The sequence below is a fragment of the Sitophilus oryzae genome, unplaced genomic scaffold, assembly GCF_002938485.1.
Source record: "Sitophilus oryzae breed Bouriz unplaced genomic scaffold, Soryzae_2.0 scaffold_1241_pilon_pilon, whole genome shotgun sequence".
Lineage (NCBI taxonomy): Eukaryota > Metazoa > Arthropoda > Insecta > Coleoptera > Curculionidae > Sitophilus > Sitophilus oryzae.
Genome location: NW_022145884.1, coordinates 1,269,609 through 1,292,136, shown reverse-complemented (window position 1 = coordinate 1,292,136; position 22,528 = coordinate 1,269,609). Strand labels below are relative to the sequence as shown.

The following is a 22,528-nucleotide window of genomic DNA, read 5'->3' as shown; positions in this document are numbered from 1 at the left end:
TACCGTCTACAAGCTCAGCGTAGAGAAGATATTTCGGTAGGCGATTTTCTTGCATCCTGCATACGTGGCCAGCCCATCTTAAGCGGGATTTAGTAATCATTATTTCTGTGTTCTCGCAGCTACCTTTTTCAAGGACGTTTGAGACATGGTGATAGCATTTATTTGATTTTTAACAGTTGTGTAAGGTGTCTCTCTTGCAACTTGTTTAATGCGTTCATGTGCCGGCGATAGGGCACCCAGGTTTCGCTTCCGTATAACATGGTGGGGAATATTATTGCTCGGCACACTGGAAGTTTCGTTTTTTTGCTTAAAGTTTCATTCATAACCTCGCAATTAGTGGAATAAATTAGTGGTTTTTATTACACTTTATACTTTTTAGTTTACGATCATTCACAATGTTTAAAAAACACAATTAAAATTAATTGAATATCCTAGCAACAGCTTGCGTTAGTCTGTTGTATCCATAGAGAAAGCATAATATTTAGCTTATACAACAATCAAGTTTTGATTTCTAACCACCATTTCTCTTGACGGAAGATAATCAAAGGCCAAAATAACATTTGTCGCAAATTTTGAAGTACAATTAGTTGAAAAGTCAAAAGTTCGATAACTTTTTGTACTAATTGAAAATGTCACAACTAATATTGACGTTCTGAATGCTTACATTGAAATTAAAGGAACAATTTTCTACGCTAATTGAAACTACTAATATATTCCACTAATTGCGAGGTGGTTCTGAATCAAGCCATAGTCATGATTTTAGAAAACCCTGTCTTATTTCCAGAATGCTCTTGTGGCGCTGCCAATTCGGAATTTCAGCGTCGATATTTACGTTTTTCGAAATCAAACTGCCGAGATAATTGAATCTCGCTACATATTTCAATAGTTCTTCTCCGATTTTATAGTATTGTTATAATTTTCGAGGGGAGAACATATAATTTTAATCTTATTGATGTTAAACTTAAGGCCCAAAGCCTCGTATGCACAATATGTGTTCAGCATTTCTTGTAATTGCTGTAACGTTTTTGCAAGAGCCAGGGGAAAGAGGACTTGTCGATGTGATGATTCTGAAGTAAATCCGTTGAAATGTAATTTAGTTTATTTCTTCTTATTTGTGTAACTAGTTTTCGAATTTTTACCTAGTTTTTGCTCTTCTAAACAAAACTAAACTATGATTTGATCAATATATTCGCAATAATATTACAATAAATATTGTGAGTCAATGCTATATTTCCCTATAAATTATTTAAAGGAAAACTATTGACTTTTGAAGCCAAAAAAAAGTAAAAATTCTAGTATTTTAAAAGACAGGGTTCAGTAATAGTGCGTCGGGCATCTCTAGCTCCTAGAATAAAAAATTTGGGAATTTTGTTCAAGTGCAGTCCTAAAGTATGTACTTGGATGTATTTCAGGAAAATATTTTAACTTCTATAGGGTGGCTCAAAAAAGTGTGATTGGATGGGGATGATTTTTTTTAAATGGAACACCCTTTATATTATTGCATGTTTGGCTTTCCTTCAGATCACTTTACATAATCCTAAGATATGATTAAATATATTTCGATAGTTTTAGAGATATTAATAAATAAATAAAAAGTATATATTTTTCAGCCTTTCTGAAACATTTTATGAAAAAAGCTGTCCTGAAATCAAAACTATATTATGTATTTGCTTTAGATTGTCTGTACTTACTTTGCTATAAATATACAGGGTGGCCCATCAAAAACGTTCCGCAAAGCATAACGGCCAGGGTAATTTTTTTTTCAGAAAATTCAAAAACACGTCAATTTTGTTTGTGAGTGGGACAACTTTTGCACCAAACATGATTGCAAAATCTTTAACCCTCTAAGCGGGGGTGTCATCCCCCAATTTTTTTCAAATGGGAAGGGGGGTCAAGTGGTGCCGCAATGAAAAGGACTTTCTATTCTCTATACTTTCCGGCTCCGTTTTTGAAGATCGGTCGAGTCGTTGAGAAAATATGAAGGATTGAAATTTGAAAAGTTTATTTAAATATTTATCATAGTAAATGATAAGGATACATTCCTTTGACCAATTTTCTGTTTTTTCTTATTATTTCTGGATGTTTGCAATCGGGTTGTGCAGATATTCAATGAACGCCATCCTGACAAACACCTTTATGGCAAAATTGTTCGCGAGTTAGTAGCAAAATTTCGCGAAACTGGTTCCGTTATGAATAAAAAGAGGCAGAGGGAAAATTCTGTAGTAAATGAAGCTATAAAGTCATTCGTATTGGGCCAAGTTGCCATAGATAGTACGCTGAGTACAAGAAAATTAGCCAATAAGACCGGCGTGAATCGTACAAGTGACCAAAGGATATTAAAAAAACACAAGTTCCACCCGTACAAAATTCAGTTGGTACAAGAACTCAACGAAGACGATTTTGATCTTCGCTTGCAATTTTGTGAAACTATGAGTGAACGAGTGACGAATGATAGTAATTTCCTATTTAATCTGTGTCTTTCGGATGAGTGTACTTTCTTTTTGAACGGTGTAGTTAATCGGCACAACTGTCGGTACTGGGCCGAGGACAACCCTAGGGTTTTTCACGAGGTGCATACACAAAACCCTCAGAAATTGAACGTGTGGACTGGTATTTTAGGAAATTCTATTGTGGGTCAGTTTAACGATACTAAGAACTTCAACGCACAAGATACAGTACAGCTATCTAGCAACTACCGCACCTGATCGTTCAACGTTGTGGCAAGTGAAAAAATGCGTAAACATTTAGAAATAATAAGAAAAAACAGCAAATTGGTCGAAGGAATTTATCCTTATCATTTACTCTGATAAATGTTTAAATAAACTTTTCAAATTTTAATCCTTCATATTTTCTCAATGACTCGATCGATTTTCAAAAACGAAGCGAGGAAATATAGAGAATGGAAAGCTCTTTTCACTGCGGTGCCACTTGACCCCCCTTCCCATTTAAAAAAGTTGGGGGATGACGCTCCCGCTTAGAGGGTTGAAGATTTTGCAATCATTTTTGGAGCAAAAGTTGTCCCCCTCAGAAACAAAATTGACGTGTTTTTGGATTTTTCGAAAAAAAAAATACCCTGGCCGTTATGCCTTGCGGAATGTTTTCGATGGGCCACCCTGTATGGTAATCGTAAATCATACAGGATATTTAGAGTATTTCAAAAATGTTAACGGTTTTTCAGATATTCGCGGTTTTATATTTCATATGGCATTTTCCATAGTAAGTTTTTATCAAAGCCACCCAATAATTTTTTTCTCGTATTTTACCGTTGAAGGAGCCAAATGAAATAATACTGCGTGTATCTACGAAACCATTAAAAATATTAAAATACTTTAAATGCAAAAATTTTTCATTTTTTAATTCTCCATCTATTGATAAAATAATATACAGGGTGTTCCATTAAAAAAAATCATCCCCATCCACTCACACTTTTTTGAGCCACCCTATAGAAGTTAAAATAATATTTTCCTGAAATACATCCTTTAAAATTTGCAAGTTTTTTAAAATTTTAGGAGCTACAGATGCCCGACGCACTATGGCCGGACCCTGTATATAATCAGCGTTAAGGCATGTAGGAAATTTCAAAATATTATTTCTTTGTTTAAAATGGCCAATATTTGGCGATCTCTGTTATGGCGTTCGTATTGTGGCCGCCCCCCTAAACCTATACACACAACCAAAACCTAATGTGATTACACACCATCGCGAAGTTAAGAAGATACAGGCGAACGAGTGCGGAATACTAACCGGCCAATTTGCGATGCTCGGTTTCCGGAACCGTGACCGGATTATCCCGAATTCCGGGCAGGTCCCGCGGGAATATTCTTCCCTGCCCGCTCCGTCTCGTACAGTCCCTCTATCCGCTGTTTTCCTGTCAGCGGCGCGCGGCGCACGGTGGGGTATTAGCATGAAAAAAGTGATCGAAATTCGAAAAAGCAAATGTGTTTAAGATTTTCCAAAAAAAGATAAATGATAAGTTAGATCATGTCTGCCATGAATGGCGTTGCTATGGGTGTGTTTAGTTGCATTCATTCGTTTCAACGAAACGCCAAAGTTGTTACTTCTCACAGATAAGAGGTAAATGGCTAAATTTTATGTTTAAAATTATAAATTGTTGTTGTTCTTGTGCTCTTTTTACGTTTATATTATTGTTTTGATTGAAAATGGCTCAGCAAGCTGCAGGTATGTATTCTACAAAAACGTATTATTTATTTTGATATTCTCTATACTAACGATTTTTTTTGCAACTAAAAGTTAGGCGTTCAGAATATTTGATTAAATTTGTGACATTTTTATTATACTTAGAGATTTAGTTGCCCATTTTGAAGAATTCAGCATATTGTCTATATACGTTTTACTTAGTAAACATTGGGATTTCATACAGTAAAATAAAATACTGCGACTTTGCTGATAAAATGAGAAAAACATTCTTGGTTTCCTCTAATTTGCCAATCAGTGATATACTAATGCGAGGTGTAAACCGCGATGGCATTGTTGTGTACAAAGCGATCGCATAGTGCCATTAGCAGTATAGCACAATTTGGCATTAGTAGCAACTTTAGTGGTATGGGCATTGCTCGCGGATCAGTCGTAGCATTAGTAGCATTAGTTGCGATATTACTACTGGCATTAGTGGCATTGACCGTGGAAACACTGGAACAGTGATTTTTCTTTCTTTTTTTAGAATCCACAAATTATCCTTTATTTTGTTCATATTATTTCCTACTACCTATATAAGGTCTACATAAAAACATTTCGATCAACTATCTGTGTCAAATACCCTACTGTGCGGCGGCACAATAATTAATTTTCGTAATGCATAATTTTTTAATAATATTAAAAATTATGCCTATTATATAGATGACTAGCGTGTACCAGCGACTTCGTTCGCGTCGAATTAATCATTTGTAATGGTGATGATAAAGCAAAGCAAGAATTTCCATTAACATACAAACTGGATAAAATTTTCTCACATTTATGTCAGCATGAGGAAAAAACAATATGGCGATATTATTATATAACTTGGTAATGTTTGAGGGTAGTTTCATCTCGTTGGAATTTGACTTTAGAAAAATCCGTTTGCCAAAAATAAGGTTTTTACGTCAAGCAGCTTAAGCAGAATCGTGGTTAAGAAATTACCCAACTTTTTGGAACACCCTGTATGATTTTTTAAAAAATTTCAAAATATGCAAAAAACCAAATAAATTATGTTTGTCCAAGCGTTTTCCCGAAAGACTAACCGTTTTTTAAATAACAAATATTGTAATATTTGAGGGGCGTTTTCACCCTCTTGGAATTTGAGATTCGAGAAACCCCTCCTTATTGAACCTCTACACCCCACAGTCAATCCGTTTGACAAAAATCGGCTTTAAACGCCAAACAGTTTAGGCAGAATCGTGATTACTCAATGGTCATATTTTATGAAACACCCTGTATAAATTTATAAAAAATCTTAAAATATGTAAAACAACAAAATAAAATATACGTGTTTAAGAGTTTTTCCGAAAAACTAACCAGTTTTTAAATAAAAAATATTTTAATATTTGAGGGAAGTTTCACCCCCTTAGAATTTGAGTTTAGAAAAATCCCTTCTTATCGAACCTCTACAACCTAAAGTCAATCTGTTTTCCAAAAATCAGCTTTTTACGTCAAGCGCTTTAAGCAGAATCGTGATTAATCAATGGCCAGACTTTTCGAAACACCTTGTATACATTTTTAAAAAATCTTAAAATATGTAAAAAAACAAAATAAAATATACGTGTTTAAGCGTTTTTTCGGAAACTTGACCGTCTTTTAAATAAAAAATATAGTAATATTTGAGGGGTGGTTTCATCACCCTCTTGGAACTGTAATTTCGAAAAATCCCTTCTAATCGAACCTCTACACCCTAGAATCAACCTGTATACCAAACATGAGCTTCTTACGTTCAGTGGTTTGAGCAGGATCGTGACACTAGGATACGACGCGAGGAGTGGGAGGATATTTATTATTTTCATTTTAAGTGTTTACCTTCACTAAAGGTAACATTTAAAATAAAAATACTTAAATATTTATTATTTGAGTGTGTTTACAAGTCAAAATTAAAAATAAATAAATTCTCTAAACCCGAAAAAAACTAAAGTATTACTCTAAATAAAAAAAAAGTTATAACAAGTGTTCAAAAAGATCACCTTCTTGTACTAAACAGAAGCCTAGGCGGTCGTAAAATCCCCGCCTGACATTGGCTGACATATTAGGGCTAATAGTTTGGAAAGCCTCTCATATTTTTACTTGAAGCTCATCCAGATTATTAGCCCTATTATGACCATACACTTTGGATTTTACATAACCCTACAAAAATAAATCATTGGCAGAAAGATCTGGTGATCTAGCGGGCCACAAAATAGTTCCATGTTCACTAATTAAACGGTTGGGAAAAGTATTGTTCAAATATTCTTGAACAATACGGGTATTGTGGGCAGGGCAACCATCTTGTTGAAACCAGACATTGTGGAATCTTTCTCCCAATAACTATCGAATTCTAGCAACCATCTGCTGCTGTAAGAAGTTCAAATACTTTGCAGCAGTTAAATTACCCTTTATAAAAAATGGACCAATCATATGCTCCCCTACAAAACCACCCCAAACACTTGCTTTAACTCCTGTTCTTCATTAATCAACACATCAGGCATTTTGTGTTTTTGTGCGGACACGCACCCATGTGTTTCAAAATTATTAATAACTCTTGATATAGCAGATAAAGATGGAATTGGCCCGTTTACAAAAGTTTGTGGAAAAATTGTTTGTATATCCCGATAAGACCTATTTTGGAAATACCATTTTACAATTTACAATTTGAATTTTCTCACGAACTTCGTAAACCTCCATTACTGTACTTAAAAAATAAATTTTACACGAGAGCTGTAGCGAGAATCTATGTATTCGTTTTGGCCATTAAAACACGAATAAATACAAATTATGAAATATTCTTATTACATATCTACCTATTTTTATTTTATCGCATTTTTTCGCCTGCTTTTTATCCGGCGGACGGGTATACGCTAATTCGTCCGGTTCTGCCTATGTTACTACTACGGTGGTCCGGTCTGTATATGCATTTGTCACCTAGAGCCCATAGAGACTTTTAGGCTCTGACATACCGCCCGCCACTGTTCTACTTTGTTTTCGAAACAGTGCAGTGGCGGGGAAAGAGACGCGGTAGGGGAAGGCCGCGTCGAATCGTTTTAATAGAAAGACGACAACGGGCTCTCTTTGAGCTTTTGTAAATTTCCGGTAAACGGCTCGGCGGCGGGTCTGAGTCTGGGTCCGGAATTCAACCGGAGGGGCGGCCCGGAAAGCGACAAATGACCGGAGGTGAGGGCCCGCCTGATTGATGTGGGGTTAAAGTTACGGCTAGTTAACGGCGAGATTAATGTAATTGGACTGCGAGTTAGAATAAAGTTATTTATGGGCGGAGTAAGTGTATAAGGCTATTGTTATGAAGTAAATAAGAGTATATTATTTACGTCAAAGTTTGTGTTACTGTTCTTTATAAAATGATAAATGAAACAAAATATTCCTGCATCTATAACTTCTTTTGAAGTTTTTAGGATGTAGAATTTTTGTGTTTTTTTTTTGAGCAAAAAAAAATGTTTTTCAATAATATATTAAACATAACAGTGTGAGCCTCCCCCGTTTTAGAGAAAGGTCACTGACGTCGAGTTGCCTTGGTTCGGTTCCTCGGGCGCCATCCCAATGTTTAAAGTGTCTGAGAGAACACTAGTGCCAATACGGGTAGCTTTTATACAGTGGAGATACCAGGGAGTGATGAGATGAAAAGAAAATAAAACACACAATTAACTATAACGTAACACTAGGCTTTTATTTAACTAATTAATTATGTACAAAAATAATCCAGGAAGGTTCACGTCCTCGAATCGTAACAACAGTGAAATAAAATGTATATCTAATGACCCGTAAAGTAAAGTTTACAATAATAAAAATAAAGTAAATATTTAGTACCTCGCAGAACAAAATTTACACTAACAAACATGTACCTCTAGAGTTTTGATCGATTATTCCCGATATGTAACTCTCTGACTGATTCTATCCCGTGAATTAAAAACGCGCTCCCGCAATGACGTTCTAATAAATAAAACGACGCGAGTTCCCAATCGACGTCGAATCTAGTGGCGTCCTAATGAACACAGACACGTAAGTACCGGAGTGACACACTCTACTATGATGCGACTCTCTAAACGGCGGCGACGTCGTTACAGGCGTCCCGATGGTCGCAGTTAAACATTTCTTGGAACGGCGTCCGTTTTGACAACGTAACACGAACCTCGGATCGGCGTCGACGTTAAAAGCGTCCCGTGATACCCAAACGCGACTCCTGGATTGATCGCGCAACTAACAGCGTCCTGTGGGATATACACACACGCGAGCACTGAATAGATCGCGAAATTAACAGCATCCTGTGGGATATACACACACGCGAGCCCTGGATAGATCGCGAAATTAACAGCGTCCTGTGGGATACGCCAACGCGAGCCCTGAATAGATCGCGAAATTAACAGCGTCCTGTGGGATATACACACACGCGAGCCCTGAATAGATCACGACGTTAGCGACGTCTCGGCGAGTTGTACGTCGTTTGGAGAAGCGCAGCCCGCACACACACCGCCCGGTCAGGACAACCTCGGCTTTCGGCGAGATCCCGTTCAGCGTCACTGATGCAGGGAGTCGTCCGGACGACACACCTAGAAAAATACGGGAGCTACAAAACCAGCCTCGGGATTAGGGCGAAGTCCTGTGTTAGCTCCGTGAACCTTCGCGACCCGTGCGTTTACTGAACTGCCCGGACTGTCCCTTAAAAAGATGAATTAATTATTAGCCCGTAATTAGCTTTCCCCGAGAGGTACACTGAGCCGGAGCAGATGTCAGACAACCTTTTCAGGACATCATTCCTGGCGACCTGCCCGTAGCACAGCGTAGTCCCTTTTTGCCTGCTCGGCAATCCTGACAATTTTAATATGAAAGAAGAAAACTACGAACTCTCGTCTCATCAACCGAAGGACACGTCAGACCGGAGCAGATGTCAGACAACCTTTTCAGGACATCATTCCTGGCGACCTGTCCGTAGCACAACGTAGTCCCTCTTTACCTGGTCGGCAACGGTTGTTCTCCCGCGCTTTTAATATCCTAACAATCCCGTCAACTGAGCCAATAATAAAACACACTGACTGTCATTATTAAAAGAAAATAAAGTCCCTACTATTCTAGTACATCAACACAATATACAGGGTGTCCTAGAATTTTTTATGAACTTCATTACAACAGAGTAAAAGCCAAATTGGGTTTAAATTATTTTGAGAAATAGACACCTCGAAAAAAAATTAAAGATATTATTCCTTGTGATTTTTACAAACGACAAGAAATACAAAGGATTATATATGATTGGGATGAAGGAAAGTATGAACGCAAATAAAAAGTGTGGCCTTAAAATGCTGTGAAAAGCCTTAGAACAGCCCCAAAACCACGAACCGACGCGACCGTTATAATTATGCTTCAGAAATGGTTCTTCTATATTTCCTCTTCATCTGCATACTGAAACAACGTAAAAATAAAATCAGTAAAGATGCCCAAGTCCAGAAAGTCCAAACAAATTCAACTCACCTCCATTCCACATCCTTTTACCGGCGATTCCTGCTACACGGCGTAAAAAGCAGCGTCGTCACACCGCGGGGGCAGGACACCCCTGGTTCCTCAGGAGCTACGAACGATCCCTAAAGAAATCCATTTAACGCGTCATCAGGATCGACAGAACCTGGAATTAGTTTTTAGTAGCAGGACATCTAAAAACACAGACCGACTAAATTCACAAATAACACGCGCTGCGTACACGATCATAGTTCTGGAAATATTTTTTAATTAGATTTGTGAAAAAGAAATGGACAGATGTGTCTTCAAACTCACCTCACTAACACTGACACTAGGCTGAATATGCTGGACTACGGCCCATCCCACCATTCTGATTAGACGTCAAGAAGGATGTCCCTCCCCCTCAGTGTTGGCTGTCCATCGCAGGGTAAATTTTATATTTTGAAAAAGCTCTATCGCTCTGACATGAGATTATTAGGAAAAATTAGTTTAGATAAGAGTAGTGCAAAATAGTTCAGATACAGCGATAGAGCAGAGAAAAATTTGATGGGGCAGAGCAAAATTTAAAAAAAGAAATGATTTATCCCTTATTCCAATCTCTTACAACAGTGAAAAGAAAACCCTAAAATAACGCTAGACTGGAACCGGCACTATTTTAGAATTATCGATTCATTCATCTCAAAGACCAATAACAAAAACAAACACAACAAGAACAGTTTGACAAAAGCCAGTATCTAATACATCTTTACAGAGGCTAATTCTCCATCTCCAATATTAGTCGTACCAAAATTTATGGCACTCAGTGATTGAGGTGTTCTGGTGTTTCTCCACTTTCCCCACAGAATATGCATTCGCCGTTATTTCTTAGAATCAATCTACTAAACTGTTCGTTGAGGAGACAGTTTCCTCTTAAAAATCCCGTGACAATCCGAAGATTGTTCTTACTTAAATCAAGGATAATCTTTAATTTTTCTCGCTCGTAAGTTCTGAGAAATTTCTTCGAGTGTCTAGTGGTAACCGAGGTGGTAACTTGGTTTTCACTTAAGAAGCAGAACGGTTCTGGTCCAGTTAGTGGAGTATTCACTCCTTTTGTAGCTATATCGTTTGATTTTTGGGATCTAAATTTCTTTTTTCCATTCATATTCCAAATTCTATCAAGAGTGTATACTCTTGTATAACCTGTATTGTATGATCCTGTATAGGGTCGCTGATTTGAATGGGAACAGTCGATTATTAGGTAAATATAAGAGGTACAGCAAAAAGTTTAATATAGAAGTTAGGTGGTTTTTAAATGCCTATTAGCGAGTAATAAATTTAAGTATACAGAGTCAGTCATAAAGTCGTGTATATTATATGCACATTTCGGTTCTTTCTTCAATTCTAAGCAAACATCGAGATACAAACAATGTAGTTTGATTTTGAAGTAATACCAACCAAAAGTTTGATTTTGAAATATTAAAGGAATATTTTGTAATTTCCAGACTTGGTGTAATCTAATTTTATAGATCTATAAATGCCAACATGAAAACTAATGTCAAATATTATTAAGTATCACAGTTTCCGCAGAATGCATTGTTAAATGAAACCAAATTTTACACTCATATTCCTGTATTTTTTTTACCTAACTTATTACTATAAAAAAATTAGCGCCGGGAGGCACGTATAGCCGCCCATACTAAAATATGTTAATATCTCGAAAACTGTGACTGGTTTTGATGTTATTACAAACTAGGTTTTTCCCGCGACTACGTTCGCGTTACATCTCGAATAGTTCATGCTTTGATTTAAATGATTTACTTTGTATATGGAGCTAGTGAGCCTTACAAATGCCCTATTTAAACTATGTTTTTAAGAGTTTTAGAGCTACTCGTATTTCATATGAAAGTTATCAATTGTCGATTTTCTGGATATTATAGAGGGCAAGTCTTGAATAAGTGCAAATATTTTCAGGGCTGGTAGATCTCGATAAAAAACCATATTTTCTCTTTACCGTTTTTAAATAATTCCAAAATAACTGAGTTATTTTACTTTAAAAATTTCCAAAAAAAATATTTTTTGCTTAAATTTTGAGAACCACTGCAGCTTTTCGGGTTTTTCTGTCTTGTAAATTTAATCTACTACCTATCTATGTTGCCATATTATCAAGAAATTATGGTTTTTAACTAAAAACTAAAAAAAATCCAAAAGGTTTTTCAAAAAATTCCAAATTTCCAAAAAAAATTTCGCGAAAAAACTAACAACGTAATCGTGTTTCTGGAGTCAAATAAATATACCTACTACCGCTAAGAATAATTGCACTTATTTAAGACTCGCTCGACAAAAAATCGATATTGTTATTTTTGACTTATTACATAATTTTTACTTAAAATTTATAAAAAGCCGTCAATATTCCAATTTCAAGAGCATTTTTATTCTCTTTAAATATTATTATGTACTTAAGAAAATTCGAAAATTTAAAAACCGTTTTTTATTTCTTCATCGCCTGTATATGACTTTATGACACACTTTGTATACCAAAAATAAAACTTTTGATTGGAGCCGTCTGAAATAAAAAAATCTTAATAATTCTAGAAGTTATCGAAATCAAAGTATTTCAAAGAAGTTTTGAAATCTTGCTTTTTTTAACACTTTTTTTCAATTTTTTCGAACTACTTCCATTGACTGAAACTAATTATGTATGGTTGGATAGAGGGTGGATGGCGATCTTCCAGGGCGGTTTTTTATTTCTTATTTATATATAGATTATTTTCGAAATCGAACCAAAGTCAATTTCAAAGAAATTTTGCAAATTCTGAAAAAATAAAATCTCTCCAAAATCATAAATAGTGAAATGATTATTTACCCTCTATAGATAGAACCCCTACCTATGGTCTCATATAAACTGTATTACTAAAATAGTTTTGAAATATGAAGTTTTCAAATGAATATTTGAAATTTTCAATTGTCGCTTTACTTAATATACTCCCTTGATATTTTTTTTATTTTTCATCTCTTTTTTGGTTTATTAAGAGCACTAATACTCCATTTATAGTTATTTTTTATTCCTTGAAGGATAATTGAAGAAGAAATATAGAAGTTTATATTATTGATGTGTCACTAAATAAACCCTTGTATAAAATTTTATACTGCTAGATGTTATAGTAATGCATTTTCGTACAGCAAACTTTCATTCCCTATTCTACTCCCTAAGATTATAAATTTCATAAAATCGCTTTATCCAAATAATTAACTCATGTCTTTTAAATGATCGTTTGTGCCAATTTTTATGTGTATAATCCAGAGGTTTATGGAATCCAGAGAAGTTTTATATAAATTTTTACTAACTTTACCCATTTGGTTGATGAATTTCAAAAATCTCTTCTAATTCTTTTTGTAGGATTTCATTCTTCTAGACTACATAGTAAGGAATTTTCATACAACAAATTGTTCCGACATAATTTTACTCTCTAAGAGGATGAATTTCCTAAAATCGCTTCGTGTAGCTAATTCACTAATGTCGTTTAAACGAACCTTTGTTCTAATATTTATGTATCTAAAGCTGGCTGTATGAACTGATCCCTAAATTATCTAAAAACTTGATATATAATCTAACTGACAAACCACTGACAATGACAAATAATTTATTTCTGAAGGTATTGAGTGTAGGTTTTTTTTCTGGTATGCTTTAATATTTAGTCGATTTACACAAAGAAATAGCCATTCAACAATTTAAAAATACTTCATAACAAATCTAGACATATATACCTTTCATTTAAAAAAAAACGCGTTTCGCTGTAATTTTGGAGCTACGATTTTTTAAAAATTTTAACCCCCTCCCATACCCACTTACCAACCGCCCACCACCACCAAAAACTAATGGCCAGATTCTCGGGTGCCACAGTATTTTTGTGCCAAATTTGGTTAAAATCGGTTCAGCGGTTTTTTAGTTATCGTGTTACAGACGGCAGACAGACAGACAGACAGACAGACAGACACCACGAAAATATTTTGTATTTAGGTCATTTATGACCCAAATAACTCATTTTGAGTGAAATTAAAAAAACTTTTTTTTTGCCGATCCTAATAGCCTACCATACCTATTGGTATGGCTATATCGGCTAAAAATAAAATCATGTATGTGATGGTGTGTTTTACGATAGCAGTATGAAATAAAATGTAGAAATATAACGGTTACAAAATTTCGTATCCTTTTGATGTCTTCACTGTACTCAAATCTCAATATGTTAAAATAGTCCTGAACAGGAAATCAAAGAGCGACATTCACTGTAACTGGATAAACATATTTCAATTGCGCGGGCACGTGTAATAGGTTATGAATGTCACAATATCAAACAAACCGTACATACAATGGAACTAATATCGCCATTCGCGTAATTATATCATTTTCCTCTAAAGTTTCTGGTTTTAGCTCGTTAAGTAATAATTATTACCGACTATCTAGTTCTTTGGTAAATGTAGGTATTTATTCGAAATGTTTGTATTAACATTTGAACAATAGATATTATGTTACTTGTTAATATACACAGAGGTTTTTTCACACTACCCAAGTAGCATTTATCTGACTTAGCTGGTGATACAACCGGTGACGTCGCTTTCCTATTAAAAGCGACGTCGTTGGATCCGAGTCGGTAAATCCAACGATCTGTCGACGTACAAAATAACAACGTATCATTTTTATTAATTTCCCAACGTCGTTCCCACGTTGGCGTGCACGACGTACATATACTTAAACTAGCCCGACGTCTACCCGTTGTCCGAATAAGATACGTCTCACTGATAATCCCTAAAGTAACGTCCAATTATATTTTGTTGTATTTTATGTTCATATTTATAACCTAATTTACGTATCTCTATTTACGTCCGTAAATACAACCTATTAAGTAGCATTTGCGACCTAATGAACATCATGAACATAACCTAATAAAAAGTTTTTGTAAACAAACTTATTTTTTTATTATTCATCTACATTTTACAGAAAGAGGTCTAGGCTTTTGCAAAATAATAATAATAGTAGTATTAATGCTTTTTATCCGGAAGAGATGCTGCATTACACTGGTGCATCTTAATTTCATTTTTTAGCTTAGGAAATCAGCAGACCCCATCCTCCTCCCACATGTGAGGTTAGGATAAAAAAAGTGGCTGTCCATTTTTTTTAAGGAGAAAACAAAAACTAAAATATAGTTGGACAAATCCAAAAATCACTGATTACGCAAAGTGAGGTTACGTGGCATACGTTGGAATTATATACGTCATAATACGATTGCCGGTCGTCCGGTTTGATGACTTCGGTCGTGTGAGACGACTAATGTTGGAGACCCGGTCGGAATTGGTATATTGGTTCATATTAAGTCGGACACAGAAATCCGCCATTCTTAAGAAGTATCTGATTGTCAGCCATTTTAAAATCGTTTTTTGTTTTTAAAATTTATATTCACATTTCGATTTCTAGTGGAATAATATTGATAAGGTTGTGTTTGGGGGAACCGCAGTACAGTTTTATGATTAAACCAGCTAGAAAATTAAAAAAAATATTTTGCGACTTACTTTTTTATAGATATTTCTATTTCATAAATCTACCTAATTTTGAAGGCGCTCGTTGTTTTCCGGAGTATGATATATAAAAAAAGTGACTTCCGTTGACAAAACTGATGTCTGGATTAATGATTCAGAATTATTATAATATGAAATTAGATAGGCACTTATAGTTATATTCGAGGAGTGATTATGAATCCATTTGTAATTAGGTAGTTTGGTTAGGTTTTTATGTATTCTTGGTAGCGAATATGAAACCAAACGTAACGTAAGTGCTTAGCGACGAATTTTAAGTGACTAAAATCCAACGTAATATGACGATGGTAATTGGTAGAATTACATTCTCTATTAGGTCAGACACCGACGTCGAGGCGACCCGAATCTGCATTCCCCATTTAGGTGCAAATAAGGGTCGTCAGGTGGTCGAACCGACGTTGGTACCTGACGTCGGGTTTATTGAACGCGACGTATACCCGACGTTAGATAACGTCCAAATGCTACTTGGGTAAATTTGTGTGCGATTTTGAGTAACAACAAAAAGACAGGTCTTACATCTGTGGCGGATTAACCTTTTCAAAACAATCCTATGGGTATTTCGCAAGAGCAACTTTTTTACATTTTTCGTGATAAAAAAGACCAAGTTCCACCCCATTCATTTTTAATTCATAATTTTCTTTCCCAGGTCGAATTACAAAAATAATACTTATGGGAGAACCGCTATCTCAATTCGCGTTATTTTTGATACAGTTCAGTCATTCCGTCCCCATTAAACAAATTTATATCCCCACTACCGCTCTCAGGGGTAATATAAAAAAGATCTTGTGCTTTTTTTTCGAGGAAAAAAAGGTAAAATAACAATAAGCTAAAAAGGAAAGTATGTTTAAAGTAGCGATTTGGATTTAATAAAATTTGGAATGTTACGGCCCTTTTTGTGGGTATAGTTTAAGAAAGATACTGTTATGTTTTCTAAAATTTCAGAGAGAAAATTCACGTTTTTGTTCTCTTTCTATGGGTTAGTGTTATTGCATTTTTCCTTTGTAGTCGTTCCAAATAGAAGCCATTTGAAAGAAGTTACCAGGGGAAGTTAAGATAAGGTAAAACAAAGAGTTTTTGAAATAACGCTTTCAGTGTTTTATGGTAATTAGAAACTATTTTTCAAATTAAACATAGCTCAATACTTTAGTTTCATGATTACTTTAGTTTCTTGCTGAAACTATATACAGGGTGAGTCTTAAATAAGAGCAAATATTTTTTTGGGGTAGTATATTTCGATCACAGAAATACGTCTATGAGGGTTTTTTTTTTGTAAATTTGAAATTTTTTGAGAAAAATTTGGATTTTTTTTTAATTTTTACTTGTAAGGTTGTAAAGAAATGTTTTACCATTAAATATTTAATTTTAAAAAGCCACTGAATCACGAATTTCATTTGGAATTTATTGTGACTAATATTAATACTATTAATATTCGTAACATCCTTAAAAATTTCTATATTAAAGACAATATACAGGGTGATCCGAACTGTATTCTGGAAACCTCGGCAGCATATTCTGCAGATAAAAATAAGCAAAAAAGTTCCTATAAATGTATGTCCTAAAAAGCTTAGTTTCTGAGATACAGGGTTTAGAAGTTTCATTTTTATTTTGATTTTTTCCAAATAATTTCTGAAGTAACGTCAATATTTCGATGAAACTTGTCGAAAATCTGGGAGGTCTATGACATGAGAATTTTGATTTTGATGGCAATATGACTATACTACTTGTAGAGGGCGCCACCTACATGTGTTTTAACTGTTTTGAAGAGTACTGAGTGAAAAAATACAATTTATAAAATTTTTTACACACTTCCGTGATTTTTCACGTAAAAAATGTCTCTTCATAAAAATTGCTATGAGTAACCGTTTTCAAAATATTTAGAATGTAAATAGTCAATACATATCATTGTTAATAAAAAATAAACGTGTTGAGTAGATAGTTATTTGACTGAAATTACAAATTTGGGAACTTTTTATGTTTTAAATTATTAATAAATTTTTCTTAGAAAAAATGATGTTACAACAGTTTCTGTTGAACTTTCAGCATAAAACATTTCAAATGTATGATTTCAGTCTAACAACTATTTAGTCAACATGTTTAATTTATGTTAATCACGACAGGTATTGATAATTTGGATTCTAAATATCTCGAGAACCATTATTCCTAGCGATTTTTACCAAGAGACCTTTTTTACGTAAAAAATGTCGTAAATGTATATTTTTCGACTCAGTAGTTTTATACAGATACGGACGAAAAGTTATTAGTCTTCAAACCAGTTAAAAATAGGTAGGTGGCGCCCCCTACAAATAGGAGTCATATTATCATTAAAATCAAATTTCTCATGTCAAAAAACTTCCTGACACCAATTTTCATCCAACTTCTAAATAATCACGTACAAATAAATATTGTGATCACATTATGAGGAAGGATGCTGATTGTATGGAAACATTCATTATAAGCCGCTTGCTTTCCCGATGGATACACTAGCTATCAATGCTCACACAAACAACTACACAGGCTGGTACATCAAGGACAAGATAGACAAACTACACACACCACCTTAACCTGACCACTACATTCCTCTTGTAGGAATAAAGGCAAAAAATTCCATATATCACGTCAAATATTTTCTTAATAAATTAGATTACCCATTATATTTCCGCAACTTTCGGAACTTTCCGTTATTAAGTGAAAATCTTTCTCATTTTCCGCTTTAATTATTATCTCATCGCTCGCTCTTTTCCACATTTTCACGTCTTCTCTTCCCATCGTCGTCGACGAGGACACACAACGACCGCCACATAATGAATTCCAATTCGCCCTTTCAGTCGGAAGAAACGGCAAACCGTTTTCTGGAAATTTATAAAAGCACAAAGGCCCGCGCCTTTCCTCTTTCTCCTCTATTAAAACTGTAATATTAGCGACGTAATTCCCCTTTAGAGGGCGCACAAAGGCGGCGACGTGTGCATTTTCCCACATCCAATAAATTTCGAATTATGTGCTGAATATTTAACGAACCCTCTCCACGCAAGTGGAAAAAATATGTGGTACATATTTTTTTATTAATATTTAAGGTCTTGTTAATTGAATTCTGCCGTGTAATATTACAATGTATTAGTGAAAAAAAAACTAAAGGGAAGATAAAATAAATAGTGTCAAAGGAAAGTGGGTTCAATTGGAGTATAAAATGTTATAAAAATAATACGCTTTTATTTTCTAAATAATATCTATACATTTAACTTAATTTCAGTTCACTTGTTATTCTTATTCTATTAGTAAAATAACATTTTAAAAATCAACATTTTTGTTTTGTATAAAAATCTATGGAGATATAATGATTGGAAACCACCGAGGCGCAACTATCGAAAGTACTATCATTGAAGGCAGGCCGCTATCTCCCGTTCGGGACTTAATAACTAACTGATACTTTCCAACAAGTCGGAATTAACTATCTCTGCGTTGTGGTTGTCACTTTGTGGATCTGCCCAAGCTCACCTGATGATGGAGTAGGGCTCCGAAACCGGTAGTGAGAGCAGGTTGATCCACATTATGACAAACACAGCGTAGAATTAAATTTCTATATTAGCAGTTAAGTGGCAAGAATCCTTATATAATTTTATTATATACCTCTACTGCAAGAAATTTGTTTTCTATTTTATAATTTAGCTTGCCTGAAAAAAAGCCTTTTACCATCTTTTTACTATCGATAGTTGCGCCTCGGTGGTACTACCATTGCACGCAGGCCGCTATCTCCCGTTCGGGACTTAGTATCTAACCGATACTTTCCGACAAGTCGGAATTAACTATCTCTGCGCTGTGGTTGTCATTTTGTGGATCTGCCCAAGCTCACCCGATGATGGAGTAGGGCTCCGAAACCGGTAGTGAGAGCAGGTTGATCTACATTATTACAAACACAGCGTAGAATTAAATTTCTATATTAGCAGTTAAGTGGCAAGAATCCTTATATAATTTTATTATTGTTAATAATAAATAATACCTCTTAGTAAATCTTAGTTAAAGTTAAAGTTAGTTAACTGCGCTCTCTCCAGCATACTCTTTTATACTAGTCCTTTCATCGTGGTCAGTTTCAATTATACAGTTTAATTCCACTCACATGGCGATACCTGCATCTGATGTCGTCGACCCGATTGATATATTTTAATTGTTTAAATAATATAATGTTATATAAAAATATATCTAGGTCGACGTCATGCAGGTAACTGATCGCTTGGACCTACATTACATCCCTTTGTGGGACATAGGGCTGTTTAGGGGGACAAAAAAATGTTTCCATCTAATCCTAATCTCGGCTGCCTGATTGATCTCTCCCCATGTCTTCCCAATCTCTTGGGCTTCAGTTCAGAGATTACTGTTCCTTCCCAGGTGTTTTTTGGTCTTCCCCTGGCGCGTCTTCCCTGTGGATTCCATTCAAGTGCCTGTCTTGCAATATCTTTGTGTGGTCTGCGCAAAATGTACCCAATCCATCCCCATTTTCTTTTCCTAATTTCGATATCTACTTGATTTTGTGATGTTCTTCTCCACAGTAATTCGTTGTTAATTTGATTGGGCCAGAAAATTCTCAATCTTTTGAAGACATTTGTGAACCTGCAGGCGATCCATGAGACCACGAGTAACCTTCCATGTTTCGCATCCACAAAGCAAAATAGATTTTACATTGCTGTTATGTATATATGGAGGAGTTACGTCAACATACCAAAAGCTCTTTGTACCTTCAAGATTCTTTCCTCTATATCTTTTTCCGTGCCCCCATCCATGCAAACCATACTTCCCAGATACTGAAATTCATCAACTCTTTTGATGGCTTGGTAGGAGAGGTACAGATCTTGATTTTTGAGACTATTTGACCTCATTTCTTTGGTTTTTGCCACGTTGAATTGAAGACCGACGTTATTAGCTTTAAATCCTCTTGGAGTCTAAGAACTTTTTGACACATATCCGTATGTGAATGGGAAAAGACACATAGATTGTCTGCATAATCCAACTCTTCTAACCTGCTTAAGAGTCTCCATTGTATCCCTCGTCTAAGTTCGTACGACGTGTAGTGGCTCTGGTTCTGGATCAAAGGACCTGACGGCCGCACGCAGCGCCCGTCTCCAATTTTCTGTTTTCTGTTCTTCGAACGGCACCCTCCAGGTTGGTATTCATAAGTTTTTCAACCATGTCCACCTACCTGGTTGGCGATCTTCCTCGGCGACGGGATCCTGCAATTTTTCCCTGCACTACAAGTCTCTCCATATGCCCGCTGCTGTTGACGTGACCGAAGAAGGAAAGGATGCGTTTATAGACAGTGCTGGAAAGTCTTTGTGTTAATTGGATTGCATTAAGGTTTAATAATTAATATTAATCATTAATTTTATTAATTATTAATTTAATAGTAATTAATAATAATTTTATTAATTATTAATTTTTAGTGTCTTGTCCTGGCCAGTTAGAAAATGCTTTTTTTGATGATGTTTGAAAATGTTTCAAATGGAACGAAGGTGGATCATTAGCATATTTGGAAAAAGCATTGTTTACGAATAATTTGATACCACACACTTGGTATTTCGAGTCAAATTGTCGTTATGAACCGCAGGTGATCATTTCAAATAAACCATATGCGAAAATGTCAAAAGTTGACATATCATATGTCATTCTATTCAGAGTGTCGTTTTCTATCGAATAAAGTAAAAATATATATAGGGTGCCATTTACAAACCAAAAGTTTTAGTCATTTCCGGTAAAACAGGAAATGACCAAAAACAACTTAATACGTCAATCAATCCTAATTTATGTCATATACTAACATACCAAATCTCGTTTTTTTATCTGAAAAAATAAAAATGTTATAGGGGTGAGCCACTTTTGAGACGCACCCAGTATAGTGTTGTTTTTTAATAAATTTATTTCTAAAACTTAAATTTCATCGGGATAAATTTCTCTGTTTCAGATCCTCCCAGGGTATCCGTCGTGCTGGATTCGGATGTCGCCGCGACGCCCGTCCGCCAAGGAACTGACGTTATCCTGCGCTGCAAAGCCCAGGCCCGGCCCCAGCCGCACAGTTATTACTGGTATCATGACGTAAGTGACGTTCCATTCCGAATTTCCCCACGGATAAATCGGTTTGTCGGTTCAGACGCTACAGTTTTCCCGATGCAATAAGGCGACAGCGACGTTAAGATAGGAAAGCGTTGTTGTGTGATCTTTGTTTTAAATCGTAAGTTTAAAGGTATTTGTCAGGAGTGAGACGATATAATTGCAGTAGAGAGGGGTGTTTTAAAAAAACAGAAAGGGAAATAAAACGTGTAACCCAACAAATAAACTTAAAAAAAGATGGTTTTCTGCTATTTTTTGTACGTTTTTTCTACTCTTTCGGTCCTTTTATATTTTTAGGAATAATAGAAATATGAATAAATTGTTAGATCTAGTTCAAAAATAGTGAATAATGCTATTTAAAAAACATATACAGGTCAACAAGTAACTGATCCCAGTTACTTCCCATGAACAATTCAAAATACTAACCAGTTGCACCCGCAGAAAGTCTCAATTAAAATTCTTCTCAAAACAACATAATATACTTCACATACAGAGAAGACCAGGCTACTAGTAACATAGCAGGTTGCCGGACGAATTTGCGTTTATTCGTACTCGAGATTCACTGCCGGGGGAAGCGCGGAAGCGCCTCGTATCTAGTCGGCTGGTCAAGCAGTACGCAGTTACAGTTGTGCTTGGACGGGTCGGTCGTTACTCTTGACTAGGAATACGACGCGAGGAGTGCCGAGTAATTATTATTTTCATTTTAAGTGTTTAGCTTCACTTAAGGTAACATTTAAAATAAAAATAGTATTATTTCAGCGTGTTTACAAGCCAAAACTTAAAATAAATAAATTCTCTAAACCCAAAACTCATTTCTAAAATTAAAAACTACATCAATAAAATATAAAAAAACTAAAATCTTGAACAATACGGGCATTGTGAGCAGGGCAACCATCTTGTTGAAACCAAACATTGTGAAATCTTTCTCCCAATAACTCACGAATCCTAGGGACAATGTGCTGCTGTAACAAGTCTATATACTTTGTAACAGTTAAATTACCGTCTATAAAAAATGGACCAATCATATGCTTCCCTACGAAACCACCCCAAACATTTAGCTTTTGAGGGTATTGCGTGCGTACCTCAAAATATCTGTGCAAATTTTCCCGAGACCAATATCGTACTTGTGTAGGGTTATGACGACTCAATAAAGGAAAACTTGATTCGTCGGTAAAAATTATACACCGTATAAAGTTTTCATCTAAATTGGCCTTTTCCATTACAGATT

At 35.3% G+C, this 22,528-nt stretch overlaps 1 protein-coding gene across 1 annotated transcript in view; it reads left to right on the top strand.

Moving 5' to 3' along the window:
• Window positions 1–22,528, top strand: part of LOC115874192 (hemicentin-1) — a 418,393-nt gene that overhangs the window by 230,465 nt on the left and 165,400 nt on the right. The window contains exon 8 of the mRNA XM_030889291.1: window positions 21,155–21,285. Coding sequence (XP_030745151.1) covers window positions 21,155–21,285 — 131 coding nt within the window. The remainder of the gene's footprint in view (window positions 1–21,154; window positions 21,286–22,528) is intronic.